This window comes from Oncorhynchus clarkii, chromosome 10, assembly GCF_045791955.1.
Source record: "Oncorhynchus clarkii lewisi isolate Uvic-CL-2024 chromosome 10, UVic_Ocla_1.0, whole genome shotgun sequence".
Taxonomy (NCBI): domain Eukaryota; kingdom Metazoa; phylum Chordata; class Actinopteri; order Salmoniformes; family Salmonidae; genus Oncorhynchus; species Oncorhynchus clarkii.
In genome coordinates this window covers 12,835,709-12,853,013 of record NC_092156.1, presented here as the reverse complement: position 1 = coordinate 12,853,013, position 17,305 = coordinate 12,835,709, and the positions used below count along the sequence as shown (strand labels likewise).

General features: G+C 40.9%; 1 protein-coding gene across 1 annotated transcript in view; it reads right to left on the bottom strand.

Annotated features, from left to right (window-relative positions):
• Positions 1–2,179: 2,179 nt before the first annotated feature.
• The window catches only part of LOC139419435 (gamma-aminobutyric acid receptor subunit beta-2-like), an 80,517-nt gene continuing 65,391 nt past the window's right edge, over positions 2,180–17,305 (bottom strand). Inside the window, exons 6-10 of the mRNA XM_071169383.1 lie at positions 14,300–14,437; positions 8,946–9,098; positions 7,510–7,754; positions 6,059–6,199; positions 2,180–2,741 (exon numbers count right to left, since the gene is read on the bottom strand). Of these exons, the coding sequence (XP_071025484.1) occupies positions 2,391–2,741; positions 6,059–6,199; positions 7,510–7,754; positions 8,946–9,098; positions 14,300–14,437 (1,028 nt within the window). The 3' untranslated portion in view covers positions 2,180–2,390. The remainder of the gene's footprint in view (positions 2,742–6,058; positions 6,200–7,509; positions 7,755–8,945; positions 9,099–14,299; positions 14,438–17,305) is intronic.

Genomic DNA, 17,305 nt, shown 5'->3' with positions numbered 1-17,305 from the left:
GAAATGAGTATTATTACAGTATACGTATAGTAATCATTTGGCAGGAAAGTAGAGTAATGGAATGCATTGACAGGAAATGAGTATTATTACAGTATACTTGTAGTAATCATTTGGCAGGAAAGTAGAGTAATGGAATGCATTGACAGGAAAGGAGTATTATTACAGTATACTTATAGTAATCATTTGGCAGGAAAGTAGAGTAAAAATGCATTATCAGGAAATTCGTATTATTACAGTATACTTGTAGTAATCATTTGGCAGGAAAGGAGTATTATTATAGTATACTTATAGTAATCATTTGGCAGGAAAGTAGAGTAAAAATGCATTATCAGGAAATGAGTATTATTACAGTATACTTGTAGTAATCATTTGGCAGGAAATGAGTATTATTACAGTATAGTTGTAGTAATCATTTGGCAGGAAAGGAGTATTATTACAGTATACTTGTAGTAATCATTTGGCAGGAAATTAGTATTATTACAGTATACGTATAGTAATCATTTGGCAGGAAAGTAGAGTAATGGAATGCATTGACAGGAAATGGGTATTATTACAGTATACTTATAGTAATCATTTGGCAGGAAAGTAGAGTAATGGAATGCATTGACAGGAAATGAGTATTATTACAATATACTTATAGTAATCATTTGGCAGGAAAGTAGAGTAATGGAATGCATTGGCAGGAAAGGAGTATTATTACAGTATACTTGTAGTAATCATTTGGCAGGAAAGTAGAGAAACTTAATGAACTGATTATCAGAAATAGACATATTATCTTAAGATGACAGTCCATTTTCAATTGAGATTTGGAGCAGCATTGTGCTTTCGTGCATTGTGGTTTCTCTTGCCAGCTTGCAGAGCAGCCTTTTCTCTCTATCATACTCTTTGTTTTGTATAGTTACTATCAACACCTGGATATTTGATAAAAAAAATGGCAGTAATGACAGTGTATAATTTAAGTATGTGGAGCTGCTCAAAACCTTTGTTTTCAAACCCTTGCAACTTCCTGAAGATAATTATATCATGGACTAATTCTGGATGGATCCTCGCTGGAACTGTGATAGATATCATTACTTTTGAAATAATCATATACAAGAGATATTTACACATCATGGTGATAGGAAAGATTGTCTTTTGATGCATCATGAAATGCCTATCATAGAATCCTTAACTGCTGGCTCAATTCATTAGGAATAGGAATTACAAGATGCCATCTGATGTTTCTTAACAAACTAGAGCCAATGTTTGTTTCTGTATATCCATGTGAAGAACAATTATGAGCAAATACATCATATTATCCTGTAATCTTCCGGATATGTGAACAAAGGACCGAAATGGACAAGGGACCATTTTTCAGAGACACGTCAGTGTATTTTTTTTCAATTGATCTTCTACATGATCTATCACTGTATCACTGACTCTTAAACTGATTTGAAGACTCATGCAACATTCTCTTTCTCCATTTCATTCTCAGTTTCTTCTCATTTTTTGCAATATATTCAACTTCTACATTTCAAGTTAAATATTCTGTACCTTTTCTGAATGAATACTTTAAGAAAACAATATCAAATCATGAATCAAAGGCTTTGTGATGCATTTATCTGTTAGCTATGCTACAGCATTCAATGTCAACGGCCGATAAACCTTACTTTCTAGTTTCTTCTGTCAAGGTTAGGAATGATGTTTGTTTCTGTCGTCTAAAATAGTATCTACTACACTATCAAACACTTTCATAGAATTGAAATAATGCTTCAAAATAAATAATATGATTTATCAACTATATCAAGGTAGAAAAGGTTGGTTAATCGTAAAACCCTTTTACTATGACTTAATATATTAATACTATGAAAACGTGTAACTTCACAATATAAAGACAAAATAAATTCTAGGATAAATAACATTACATCTTTGAAGTAATGAGTCTTAGAAAAGATTGACCTGAACATGCTTGTAACTGTTTTAAGGAGTGTCTTTGTGGTCTGAGATATTTAAAAATCAATATATCATTAATATTTCTAACTATGTTTTGGCAACAAATTAGATAGATAGATATATATATAAAGATTTTAAAATGTAAAAACATACAAATATATGCAAACAAACGTTTAAAAATGATAAAATACTAAATTCACTAAATATTGTACTTGTAAAATTATAAACAAAAACTCTGGTACAGGCACCATACAGTATATGTTCTGAATTTCTCTCTCTCTCCTCTAAGGTTTTCATGTGTTAGCCAGCAATTAAGGTGTTCCAAGGTAAAATGGAGTCAGTCCTGATTTTGTTTTAGTAATTCAGTCTTGTGTTGCAAGAACAAACAGCAAAATGATAACTATTCAGAGAAAAACGAGCTTTGTTGTTTGTTTAGTTCTGCCCTTGCTGAAGTCCATTTAGTTGACGTAGTAGAGCCAATAGATTATGTTGAACAAAGAAAAGACAGTGGGGAAGATCATTCTCGACCACTTGTCGATAGAGTTTACATCAGTCAAATCGGGAATGTTGATCTTCAGCTGTGAAGCATGCCTCCGTAGCCGGTTCTTCTTCTGAGGCATGTGGCGCTCCAGGGTGTTGCGTCCAAAGTTGTGCCTGGCCTGCAGCCCTGCTTTGCGGTACTGCAGGGTGGAGCTGTCATAAGTCAACATGGTGCTCCTGGGGTCACTGAGACCAAGGGTCAGCTCCGATGCTCCCATCTCATTCTTAATTTCTATAGTGCCCAGTAGAATATTTTCATGTGGGTCCATCTACAAGGTGAGAAGTTAAATGCATTATTAGTTATGCTACATGTAATGGATGGACAACTTAACGCTTAATGTCTCCACTATCCATACAAAGACATCACTCTTAAAGATATTATTCTGTACTTTTGTATACTTTTTTAGCCAGTAGTTCTGAAAGGTGCACAATGTCATAGCTCTCTCTCTCTCTCTCTCTCTCATGTGCCTTCTACTAGCTTTCACTCATATGGCAAGGAGATTAAGCTCATTGGTTGAACTCGAATTGCTAGGGGGCTGGCCCACGTGGGGGAAACTGTAGGGAAAATGGTGCAAAAAACAGTCGTTTTCAAACTAGGGATTTCATTGCTAATTGAGGTAAGACAGTAATTCTGTTCATAGATTATACATGTACGAACTACTCATTGACACATCTAGCCCAAAGCGGGCGGTTAAAAAAATACTTAGTATCCGCCAAAGTTGTCTTTTTGTAAGAGCCCCTGAACTCAATTCATGTTAAATCTGGGATGACTTACTGTATTCATATGGAAGAAAACTGACGGATATAACACAAAGTGTAAACAAAGATGGCGATAACAGATGATAACAACACCAGTGTTGGTCTAAACGATAATGTATGGTAGAGAGGGGAGGATAGAGAGGGTAAGTGTGAACACAGAACCAACAATATGGTGACCTTACAGATGTAGGATCTTAATTTGTGCCAGTTTGCTACAGTAGAAAAATAATCCTGCAGCAACAGGAAATGTGAATTATTATGTGAATTATAATTTACGTTCATGTTTGTAGGGGTTGATTCATTTTTCAAATGGAAAATAACATGTGAAATTTCAAAGTGAAAATTACAATTTCAGGAGCCTTTTTAAACCTCAAACACACTACAAGTTTTACATTTCCTGGAAAATTCTCCTGCAACAGGGTGATCAAACTAAGATTCTAAATCTGTAATACAACCTAATCATCCATATCATAATATTCCTGAAATGAATAACACACTAACCAGGTTTCCATCCAATGTTTTTATGCGAGTAAAGTACGTAAGATAAAAAATGTCATGACAGGCCTGATGGAAAGAGAACATTTACACTTACAAATGTCGACAAAACAAAATATGCTAGGTAAGGTGGGATCTTTTTGTTTCTGTAAAATGTATTATGTGAGAAATGTCAGTGGAAATGTTTTTATGCACAAATATTGATAAAATAACCAACATATGGAAGAAAACTCACGGGGAAAGCAGTTTATTATGCTACATATATATGAACTTCACAGGCTAGGTAAAAGTGCAAGGTGATGAACTTGATGCTCCTTTCCAATAAAAATTGAGCGTCTTATTCTGGTGACTTGATCATCGATGCTTGGCTGCCGTTTGACAAATAAACATAATATCGCTCTTTTGTCCATAATATCTCATGTAGTGTAGGCTATACACGCACTCTATCTGCGAGCTGTTGGCAAGAGCACACGTGCAAATACCAGAGTCGCTATATATATAGTATATACAGTGGGGAGAACAAGTATTTGATAACCTGCAAAATCGGCAGTGTTTCCTACTTACAAAGCATGTAGAGGTCGGTAATTTTTATCATAGGTACACTTCAACTGTGAGAGGCTGAATCTAAAACAAAAATCCAGAAAATCACATTGTATGATTTTTACATAATTCATTTCCATTTTATTGCATGACATAAGTATTTGATCACCTACGAACCAGTAAGAATTCCGGCTCTCACAGACCTGTTAGTTTTCTTTAAGAAGCCCTCCTGTTCTCCACTCACTACCTGTATTAACTGCACCTGTTTGAACTCGTTACCTGTGTAAAAGACACCTGTCCACACACTCAATCAAACAGACTCCAACCTCTCCACAATGGCCAAGACCAGAAAGCTGTGTAAGGACATCAGGGATAAAATTGTAGACCTGCACAAGGCTGGGGTGGGCTACAGGACAATAGGCAAACAGCTTGGTGAAAAGGCAACACCTGTTGGCGCAATTATTAGAAAATGGAAGAAGTTCAAGATGACGGTCAATCACCCTCGGCCTGGGGCTCCATGCAAGATCTCACCTCGTGGGGCATCAATGATCATGAGGAAGATGAGGGATCAGCCCAGGACTATACGGCAGGACTATACGGCAGGACCTGGTCAATGACCTGAAGAGAGCTGGGACCACAGTCTCAAAGAAAACCATTAGTAACACACTACGCCAGCGCATGTCCAGGCCCGTCTGAAGTTTGCCAATGACCATCTGGATGATCCAGAGGAGGAATGGGAGAAGGTCATGTGGTCTGATGAGACAAAAATAGAGCTTTTTGGTCTAAACTCCACTCGCCGTGTGTGGAGGAAGAAGAAGGATGAGTACAACCCCAAGAACACCATCCCAACCGTGAAGCATGGAGGTGGAAGCATCATTCTTTGGGGATGCTTTTCTGCAAAGGGGACAGGACAACTGCACCGTATTGAGGGGAGGATGGATGGGGCCATGTATCGCGAGATCTTGGCCAACAACCTCCTTCCCTCAGTAAGAGCATTGAAGATGGGTCGTGGCTGGGTCTTCCAGCATGACAACGATCCGAAACACACAGCCAGGGCAACTAAGGAGTGGCTCCGTAAGAAGCATCTCAAGGTCCTGGAGTGACCTAGCCAGTCTCCAGACCTGAACCCAATAGAAAATATTTGGAGGGAGCTGAAAGTCCGTATTGCCCAGCGACAGCCCCGAAAACTGAAGGATCTGGAGAAGGTCTGTATGGAGGAGTGGGCCAAAATAAATAATAAGATAACACAAATTTGTTAGTGAGAAAACCATCAGTACAGTTGAAAAACCGATAGAAACCCATTTAACTTGGATCTTCTATTTGGTACAAGGGAATTAAACCTCAAAATGTATTTTTAGGTGCAATACATCATCACGCACAGCCTTTTATCTGTAAACAAGTACATTTAATGCAAATACATCTCTGGTGGAAAATTGTTGTTTTTATGCAGATGTGAGAATAATCGCATGAAAATCTGTCACCAATTGGATGGAAACATAGCTCCTGAAACGTATAATGTATTCACCAAAACGGGAAGCTATCCCTCGCTGTTATTTGCTAGATGTTACCATGTAGAGCACTGCAGATACGTACATAACATTTACATTTGTTTAGAATGAGCAAACCAGTGTCTAAAAGTGGAGTTCAGGGATAAGGGGAGGACGATGATGATGATAATGATGATGGTGATGGTACAATTTAATAAGTCAAACTATAAAACGGACTCTAGTTGGGTTGTAAATATGTATTGCGTTGTACAGTAAGTTGTCACTCTCAGTTGTTAATCCAGTACCTTATTCTTTTCCTCGCCTAGTCCTATCGCTGCATCGTCCACAAAGATTGGTTCCCACATCGAGTCATGAGCGTCAATATCCCTCTGTTTCATTCTGGCATACAGAGTATCGTCTCTCTGAACTACATTTCCCACCAACCACTGCAAGCATAAAAAATAATTATGCTCACTTGAGTCAGCTGCCGGGAGAGGCAACACAAAATAGACAATGATGTTTTAGGTAACCATGGTCAGAGAGGCAGTTGCTGTAACTATCTTTTTTTACTCTGAGTGTGTCTTTTACTCACAGTTGAATACAACAATAAACTACTATTCATCTCTTTATTTAAATGAAATCCACAACATCCAAATCTCTATCCAAAGCAAGTTTTCTGTTGTATGAGTCAACCTGAAAACAGACCCTGATACACCGTGTGTTCATTGAGTTGACCCAGTTACCATGTAGATTAGAGAAAAGCTTTTGAAATTCTCCATTCCATTTCGGTACATTACAAAACAGGTCAATGTAATAGGAAGAATACACATCACATTATTCTTCACTTCACATCTCTCTAGGCTCTCCCATGGGTTCTAAAGGCTTCCTGGCCTTTCATTCCATTTCATTTGGACAAAAGAACACAGTGACAGATGTGCTCTGTCTGCCTGTGTTTCAGATGGCAAAGCGCCTTATTTGGATTTCTCACAGGACTGATGTAAGCTCATGAAGGCTTGTTCTCCTTGACGGTAAGGCAGAGTAGCATTAATCCAACCCCCCATTTGAAGTGGTGAAACTATTCCCCATCATGATTACCTTGCTTGTCTTCACAATCAGTCCTTTCAATAATTAAATTCACTTTCAAAAAGTGAAGACGAAAAAGAGAAAACATAAAATTCATATAAGCTGAAGAGTCAAGTCATGGCACTACTTTCATCTCAAAATGTTGGCGTTAAAATGAATGTGTGTGTGTGTTCACAGTGAAATAGTGAAGTTAAGAAAACAGACTGGACAGGAACAACTAGTACAGTGATTCACGATACAGGAAAGACTACACGTGTAATTATTATACCGTTTGTGAATATTTATGATAAGTCATATTTCTATCAAGTATGTAGTAATTTTTTCTAAATGCGCACAAAGATGATTCACTACCTAGAGCAGGGTTCTCCAACCCTGTTCCTGGAGAGCTACCCTCCTGTGGGTTTTCACTCCAACCCTGTTCCTGGAGAGCTACCATCCTGTAGGTTTTCAAACTACAGTTGTAACTAACTTGATTCAGCTTATCAAACAGCTAATTAATGAATCAGGTGTGCTAGATTAGGGTTGGAGCAAAAACCTACATGACGGTAGGTCTTCAGGAATAGGGATGGAGAGGCCTGACCTAACTTGTACCATCTATCCAGTGGGCTACTCTTTAAAATACTGGGTATTCTGTACAGGAAAATGCTGTGTATGTGCATGGTGTCTACTGTACCTTGTTTGGATCCATTCTCATTTTCTCATTGTTGGCGACAGCTTCTTTCTCAGCCGCTCTCTTCTGGCGCTGGGGTCCTCTGCCGAAGAAGATGTAGTTGACCAAGGCGTACTCTAGCAGGGCCAGGAAGACGAATACGAAGCAACCCATAAGATACATGTCAATGGCCTTGACGTAGGGGATCTTGGGAAGGGTCTCCCGCAGGTGAGTGTTGATGGTGGTCATGGTCAGCACAGTGGTGATTCCTGGGAAAATAACCTGCCCATCATCACCATCACAGATCATCACAGGAGACCAACAATCCACCTCATTAGCAGAGGACTCCCACAGAGAGAGAAATTCAACCTTGACCTTAGATCTGAGTAGGCTGCTGTGACTGACAAGAAAGCCCCTGCTGGCTTTCATTACCATTTCTGTTCAATGAGTCGTGACAGTCAAATTGGAGGTCAACTCACTGTTAAAAGGGACTTTGGTGTTTTCTACTTTTATGTTGAAGCTTACTAATGTCTTGTTTCAACTCTTTTAATATGACACAGATTATTCTTGCTTTTTTTGGCATTGACTCTGCATGCATTCGGTAAATGACATTCTTCATTGTCCACCTCTGATTCTGATATAAACTAAGCATTGCATCCATACACAATTGCAATGCACCTCCCACAGCTGTATTTGTTGTAGAGTTAGTGTCTATAATGCCTGAAAGCAGGACAGGGTCAAACGATTCATAAACAGAGGTCTGATCTGGGTTGACCCTGTAACTCCCTGTCCAGCATGATTAAGCATTACTTCTGGTTTTCATTAAATCCCGCACATGCTTCCCTCTTGGATAAATAAATGCAGGCCAGTCTCCAATCAGGGAGAGTACTGCTCTTGTCGAGGGTGCAAGCCAGAGGGAGGGGTGAGAGAGAGGGGATCTTCCTACATCCCACGCACCACAGACCTCATGGTCTAGACTTACGTAATGAAGGATGACAGCGAGAAAATGTTGACTTCCAAAAAAAGGGGAACAAAAAAACGCAGAGGCACTCAAATCAAAGTGGAAACAAATCATTTCAGTCATCCATCACTCTCCTTTAGGAAGCGTCTCGGTTGTTTTGTTCTGCAATGCTGCTACATCATGCCTTTTTCTCCATTGTCGTTGGTAAAAGGCTAAAGTGAAACTCCAACATAAAACAAACAAACATTTTTTCTCCTTCCTGAATTCAAGCGAATATAGTTTGGCAAGACTATTATAGGTGAGACTATTATAGATTAGATTAAAAACCAATATAGATATTTTTTTTAAAGACACAGCACAACATCCTGTATTTTTATGACATAGTGTTACACTATGGATTCCCGCTAAGGAAACCATGCCTCAAACGTTTGCTTTGGCTAAGGTTCTCATTAGCTTAGTCACTGGTCACATGACAAATCCATGACACACAAGTCCCTACCCAAAGCCACTCTGGCAGCGGAAGCGTCATAGTTGATCCAGAAGGAGACCCAGGAAAGGATGGTGATCAGGATAGAGGGCATGTAGGTCTGCAGGATGAAGTAGCCAATGTTCCTCTTCAGCTTGAAGCTGAGGGAGAGTCGGGGGTAGGATCCTACAGGGAGAAAGATCAACATATAGACGTTGTTAACGTAAGACGACACAAGATTAACATACCTGACATACAGGTGGTGTGTCTGTTGGGCTTGTTGCAGAATAACTTTCTATTGATTTTACATTGCTTTACGTTTGCCTCCAGAGGCTATCACTACAGTATATGGTTGACAACCTACAGTATGCCTGACAAAGGCTGCCTGAAGGGTCCCACTCCCTGTTGAGGCTGATCCAAAACATCACCGGCGGAGAAGAGATACCCGGAGTGGACTTCTAGTCCGACTCAGGAGGCGCACACACCACCCACCACTTCCGAGTATATTACTCGCTAATGTTCAGTCTCTAGATAATAAAGTTCATTAGCTGAGGGTGAGGATTACCTTCCAGAGAGACATCAAAGATTGTAACACACTCTGTTTCACAGAAACATGGCTCTCTCAGGATATACTGTCTACGCCCATACAGCCCGTTTGGTTCTCAGTTCATCGCAGACAGGAATAAATATCTCTCCGGGAAGAACAAGGGCGGGGGTGTATGTTTCATGATTAACTACTCATGGTTTGATTGTGATAACATACAGGAACTCAAGTCCTTTTGTTCACCCGACCAAGAACACCTCACAATCAAATGGCGACCATATTACCTCCCAAGAGAATTCTCTTTGGTTATAGTCACAGCCGTGTATATTCCCCCTCAAGCTGATACCACAACGGCCCTCAAAGAACTTCACTGGACTTTATGCAAACTGGAAACCACACATCCTGAGGCCGTATTTATTGTAGCTGGGGATTTTAACAAAGCATATTTGATGAAAACTCTGCCGAAGTTCTATCAACACCTCAACTGTAGTACTCGCGCTGCTAAAACATTCGACCACTGCTACTCCAACTTCCGGGATGCCTACAAGGCCCTCCCCCGCCCTCCATTCAGCAAATCTCCATTTTGCTCCTCCCTTCCTATAGGCAGAAATTGAAACAGGAAGTACCCGTGCTAAGGACTATTCAATGCTGGTCTGACCAACTGGAATCCACGCTTCAGGATTGTTTTTACCCGGACTGGGATATGTTCTGGGTAGCCTCCGAGAATAACATTGACGAATATACTGATATGGTAACTGAGTTAATAAGGAAGTGTATAGGAGATGTTGTACCCACTGTGACTATTAAAACCTACCCTAACCAGAAACCATGGATAGATGGCAGCATTCGTGCAACACTGAAAGCGCCAACCACCCCATTTAACCATGGCGAGGTGACTGGGAATATGGCAGAATACATACAGTGTAGTTATTCTCTCAGTAAGACAATCATACAGGCAAAACGTCAGTATAGAGAAAAAGTGGAGTCGCAATTCCATGGCTCAGACATGAGACGTATGTGGCAGGGTCTACAGACAATCATGGACTACAAAAGGAAAACCAACCAAGTCGCAAACCCCAACGTCTTGCTTCCGGACAAGCTAAAATCCATCTTCGCCCGCTTTGCGGATAACACAGTGCCATCGACGCGGCCTGCTACCATGACTGTGGGCTCTACTTATATATGGCCGACGTGAGTAAGACATTTAAGCCAGTTAACCCTGCCGGCCCAGACGGCATCTCCAGCCGCGTCCTCAGTACATGCGCAGACCAGCTGGCTGGTGTGTTTACGGACACATTCAATCTCTCCCTATCCAAGTCCGCTGTCCCCACATGCTTCAAGATGACCACCATTGTTCCTGTACCCAAGAAAGCAAAGGTAACTGAACTGAATTAAATGACTATCACCCCGTAGCACTCACTTCTGTCATCATGAAGTGCTTTGAGAGACTAGTCAAGGATAATATCACCTCTACCTTACATGATACCCTAGACCCACTTCAATTTGCTTACTGCCCCAATAGATCCACAGACGATACAATCACCATTGCACTGCACACTGCCCTATCCCATTTGGACAAGAGGAATACCTATGTAAGAATGCTGATCACTGACTATAGCTCGGCATTCAATACCATAGTACCCTCCAAAGTAGGAAACAACACCTCTACTTCGCTGATCCTCAACACTGGGGACCCACAAGGGTGCGTGCTCAGCCCCCTTCTGTACTCCCTGTTCACCAATGACTGCGTGACCACGGACGCCTCCAACTCAAAGATCAAGTTTGCAGATGACACAAAAGTAGTAGGCTTGATTACCAACAACAACAAGACAGCCTACAGGGATAAGGTGAGGGCTCAGAGTATGGTGCCAGGACAATAAGCTCTCACTCAACAAAACAAAGTAGATGATCGTGGACTTCAGGAAACAGCAGAGGGACCACCCCCATTTCCACATCGACGGGACCACAGTGGAGAAGGTGGAAAGCTTCAAGTTCCTCAGCGTACACATCACTGACAAACATACAGTGTGGTGAAGAAGGCGCAACAGCGCCTTTTCAACCTCAGGAGGCTGAAGAAATTTGGCTTGGCACCTAAAACCTTTACAAACTTTTACAGATGCACAATTGAGAGCATCCTGTCGGGCTATATCACCGGCTGGTACGGCAACTGCACCGCCAGCAACCGCAGGGCTCTCCAGAGGGGGGTGCGGTCTGCCCAACTCATCACCGGGGGCAAACTACCTGCCCTCCAGGACACCTACAGATCAAATCAAATCAAATGTATTTATATAGCCCTTCTTACATTAGCTGATATATCAGTGTTGTACAGAAACCCAGCCTAAAACCCCAAACAGAAAGCAATGCAGGTGTAGAAGCATGGTGGCTAGGAAAAACTCCCTAGAAAGGCCAAAACCTAGGAAGAAACCTAGAGAGGAACCAGGCTATGAGGGGATGGCCAGTCCTCTTCTGGCTGTGCCGGGTGGAGATTAACAGAACATGGCCAAGATGTTCAAATCTTCATAAATGACCAGCATGGTCAAATAATAATAATCACAGTAGTTGTAGTAGTAGTAGTACTACCAGTAGTAGTAGTACAGCACCCGATGTCACAGGAAGAACAACAACCACCCGAGCCACTGCCTGTTCACCCGGCTATCATCCAGAATGCGAGGTCAGTAAAGGTGCATCAAAGCTGCAACCGAGAGGCAGAAAAACAGCTTCTATCACAAGGCCATCAGACTGTTAAATAGCCATCACTAGCACATTAGAGGCTGTTGCCTATATACACAGACTTGAAATCACTGGACACTAAATAAATGGAACATTAGTCACTTTAATAATGTTTACATATTTTGCATTACTGATCTCATTTGTATATACTGTATTCTATTATATTCTACTGTATCCCAGTCTATGCCACTCTGACACTGCTCGTCCATATATGTATATATTCTTAATTCCATTCCTTTACTTAGATGTGTGTGAATTGTGTGTATTGTTGTGAAATTGTAAGATATTACTTGTTAGATATTACTGCACTGTTGGAGCTAGAAACACAAGCATTTTGTCATACCATAACACTTGCTAAACATGTGTATGTGACCAATAACATTTCATTTTATTTTATTTTTTGTTTGCCTCCAGAGGCTATCACTACAGAATTTGATTGACAACCTACAGTATGCCTGACAAAGGCTGCCTGAAGGGTCCCACTACCTGTTGTCATTTCCAAGATATCTGTCGGGGAAATACTCAACAGAAAGAATACTTGTTCTGGGTCTAACTCTGTGGCATCAGCGTTCTCATGCATTATCAGGGTTATGACTATCTCTAAATGTATGAAGAGAGGGCTTCTTTGCCTGCCTAGGAGAGCACTACATTTTTTCTTATCTAGGCTTTATTTGAAATAAACCCAGCAGACTGCTGTATGGCAGCATTGCTTGAACACGCTCATATATTGGGTCCTTTGGGATTGGGATGTATTTAGGTTAGGTTGTATTATTACTACAATGGCAGGTGAGGGGGACCGTTAGAGCTGACATCAAGAAGGACCCACGGTATAAGGGGCTGAGGAAAAGCTAAACAGAAGGTGCAAGAGGAAGAGAATGTGAATGCATTACAGAGTGGGTATAAAACCGCCTCCGGCACACATCTCCAGTGAGTAGTTCACAGTTAGTTTTGACGTTCCCGTTAGTTAAAGATTTTCAGTGAGTTTAGTGTGCGGCGCACAGCAAATAGAGATGCAAGCAGGGTTTCCTCAAGGACTAATGAAACAGTGGGGGTGCTAAGGTTACAGTCTGGTTAATAAAGCAACAAGGGCATTTGTTGGTCTTCACCACAACATTGGCGGAGGGGGTGGGGGGGGTATTTGATAAATGCCAACCATTTCTGCTGATGTGTGCTTCTCCATGTAACCTGAGGGTCAGCCCTTACTGGTCTCAGCAGGCTGCTGTAGAAAATGGTAATCCCCCATCCTCAATGCCTAAGCAGTGCAGTCACAGCCCATATATAAAGGGATGAGCTGTAACTACTATACATTCTTTATGCATCAGAAAACATTGGGTTTACCAGTTCATAGGGACACATGAGCATCATAAGGTACAGGACAAGCTGTAATTGTTTGACTCACTCTGTGTAATTGTACTGCTCCCATTCAATAAAGTTATTTCCCCAAACCTCTACATACACTGCCACTGTCCTATTGCCTGCTTGCATAACAAATTCATGAAAATAAAAATAATGTAGATTATGAATAAATAATTCAATAAAAAACATTGTTTTAATAAGTCATGAGCATGCTCCATTTCTGAGAAGGGGGTGGCCTCCATATTGCCTGTGGGGCCTGTGCCAGTTTGGCTAAAGCAGGAACATCCCACATCCATTCCGGAACCACCACAGGGTCACCCTTTGCCTCTCTCTCGCAACCCTACATTACTCTTCCACCCTAATAAGAACCTCGCTCTCCCCCTATGGGGGTAATGTCCTGGAAACGGCATGCATGTGCCAGATTGTCAGAGGAGCCCCAATGTCAGAACATCTAACTGACCTATAAATGGATGCAATTTACCAGCCAGGCCCTTAGTCAGCCCCATGGTCCCTGCACTGCACAGCGAGGGCCTCGAGCTCAGCTTGGGCCATTACAGAAAACCAGCTAGACTGATGTAACACGGCATTTTCTGGAAAACGACATGACATCCTACTCAGAAACTGGCCAAGGATTACCTTGTAACAGAAGCACTTTTTTTGTCTACTCTGCAACCTTTGTATCTGTACTTAGCTATAACGATGAGTAAATGGGAGAGAGAAGCTTAATATACGGGCCAGTTGGTGCATAAGACATCACCTGTAGAGAAGACGACATTCTTAGAGATGAGTTTGTGGTCCACGATGGAGAACTGTGGTAGTTCTATTCTCTCCACCCCCGTCACAGCGTTATGACCTCCTCGCCAGTAGAACTCTATGTCATCAGTGGTGTACCCATCTGAGGACGAGAGAGGAGGCAGGGCATTTTATGGAGAACACAAGGGCACACAGCCAGTCAGAAATATAATGAACGTGTATGTGTCTCCAAGGATTATTCAATTCAACATATACAATTGTGGGCAAATAATCATCATATAAGGCACACAAAGACTGTGTTGATTAAATCAGAAGCATTGTAAATACTGTAGCGTCAACCTAACATGTCTGCCACACGGATCCGAGTGGCAGACAGAATAGAGAAGATTTAAACAAAACAACCACAATATGAAGTCAACTTTTGACCACAATGAGATTTTTTTATTTTTTAACTGAGCATAAATACAGAAATAAAACAATGTTATTTCCTATGCCTCAGTGCTTACTCAATTAAAACTCATACAGAAATTACCAGCCAGCAGACTCTTTACCTTTATTTAACTTGGCAAGTCAGTTAAGAACAAACTCTAATTTTCAATGACTGTCTAGGAACAGTGGGTTACTGCCTGTTCAGGGGCAGAACGACAGACTTGTACCATGTCAGCTCGGGGGTTTGAACTTGCAACCTTCCGGTTACTAGTCCAACGCTCTAACCACTAGGCTACCCTGCCGCCCGGGTGAGCTATTGAGCTTATAAATTTCCAATGATTTGTTTTTCTCCATCAGAGAATGAAACTGGTCCTTGCATAATCCACTTCATAATCTAGTGGTCAATTCGGCTGACTCCAGGGAACTATGTGCATGCATTATAACAGAGACAAGAGACAGAGATGGAGGGTTCTGCAACACTCCAAATCGCAGATTAATGAATGAGAAATAAATAAGGTGTTTCTCTCTTGTCTCTCTCCTAATCAAACAAAACGCTTCCTCCTCATAATGACTGGTAATCAAAATGTGCGTGTGTGTGTTTATGAATTTGTGTGTGTGTATTTGTGTGACTGTGTGTCTGCATGCCTGCATGTGTGTATGTTTGTGTGCATGCATGTGTGTGTATCTATTCACATGCATATGTATGTGTGAGAGCGTGGTGCGTGTGGTGTGCACGTGCGGGTGGACCTCAGGGCTGAGTGATATTTGACAGGACTATTCAGGAACTCTCATTGATTAGTCCCACGCAGGCCTTCCCTTTTTCTTCCTCTGTCCTCTCACCTCTCACCCTCACCCACTCTACAGAATGGACTCTTGGAAAGCCCTCATAGAGAGAGTATGGTAACATCAAAAGGTTGGGGAATGGATCAATATTTCCCTTTCTCAACGAGTTGAAAGTGTCCGTTGGTACTTAAAGAATATGATGTCAGATCAGCTGTTGTCTGGGGCATTATATCTGATGATAGGACGACATAAATTGTATCTTGGAAAGTCTACACATTCTAGTTATCAAATTCACATTGAACTGTTAGGCTATTTAAATGTTTAAATATAAAACTATTTGTGAAAATATTGTAATTTCAGCCTCTTAAATAAGATAATTGTTTCTTAGTAAAACGTAGGCCCACTCAGTGGCCATGCCCAAGTGAACAGACAGTGGTTGAGAACTATGAAACACGCCCTTCTCTCCCTCAGTACAAAATCCCTTTGACAGAAGTCAAACTTAGTTCCCGATGACGTGAGGACTGGTGTCCATATGTTTAAAAGGGCTCATTTCAACTACAACCAAACGAAATTAACATTGAGTTCCAGAAATGTTAGGACTGCTGTCCTAACATTTAAAAGGGCGAATTTCAACGTGGAGGTGACGATCACCACACTGGAATGGTGAACTTCGACTAGACCAGCCAGAATACAGCACGAGCTGATTATGTCAACTTGGTATGAACTTTGAACTATTATTCACTAAAGAAGTGATACATCCTAGACGTCGACTTATCAGCTGCAGCTGTAAACGTACGTGGCCTAGGAAAGGACCATCTATCAAAGTTCAGCTCAGAGTAAATATATATGTCTTGCATTTTCCTTTTCTGAATGGGCAGTTATTAGAATGCATAACATTCTGTATTTACGGTAGCATAGCTTCTCAAGGTCTGATAGACCCAATCCCTTTGTCACTCAGTCTTCCCACTATTTCATTCAAACCCAACCCCCTTCCTTTGTGTAACCAGCTGTCATATCGGGTTAGCCTACTAGGGGCTTTTCATAACATGATTAGTAATCGATGTGTGATCTATCCTGTGTACATATATGTTATCCTGTGTGATTATTTAGGTATTTAGTAAATAAATAATTAAGCCAATTTGTGTGTTGCTGATTAAATTTATTATCAAGGGTTCGTGTAGATAACCAAGTACTTACGACAATCAGAATGAGACTGATTGAGGTGACGATTAATAATGGACTACTATTGATATAAAAGATCTTCAGATCTTTAAGAGAGTGGATTTGGGAGATAACCTCTCTATTAATGGTTTAATTGTTACATTATTTAATTCAATCACGAAATCAATTAAACGTTAGGTCATGGATTTGATAGAATAGCATGTCAAATAATTGAATCATAGTCAGACACAACATCATGATGGTACAGTATGTGTTTCATTGAAGCTATTTCGAAGAGGCTGTTAAGAGCTATTTGTTTTTTGTGATAGATCGTTAAGTTAGGTAATACAGTATATACAAGTCAATACGCAGTTTGCAATTCTGAAATCAAAGTTAATTTGCAATAACCAATGCATTATTATTATAGAGCCTACACGATAAACATCCTTCCAACCCCTGCTATAGAGATGGCGATATCAAGTCGCTGCTTGGTTGGTTGGGCTTCTCTGATCCACTTAACTCTATTGAGCCCGACTTTGCAAATTATATTTTGCCTCCATTTGCTGTCATAGCTTTTTCATCACTGCATTTGGCTTGATTGGATCCCCTTGCAGAATCAGTGATGCACAAGAACTGG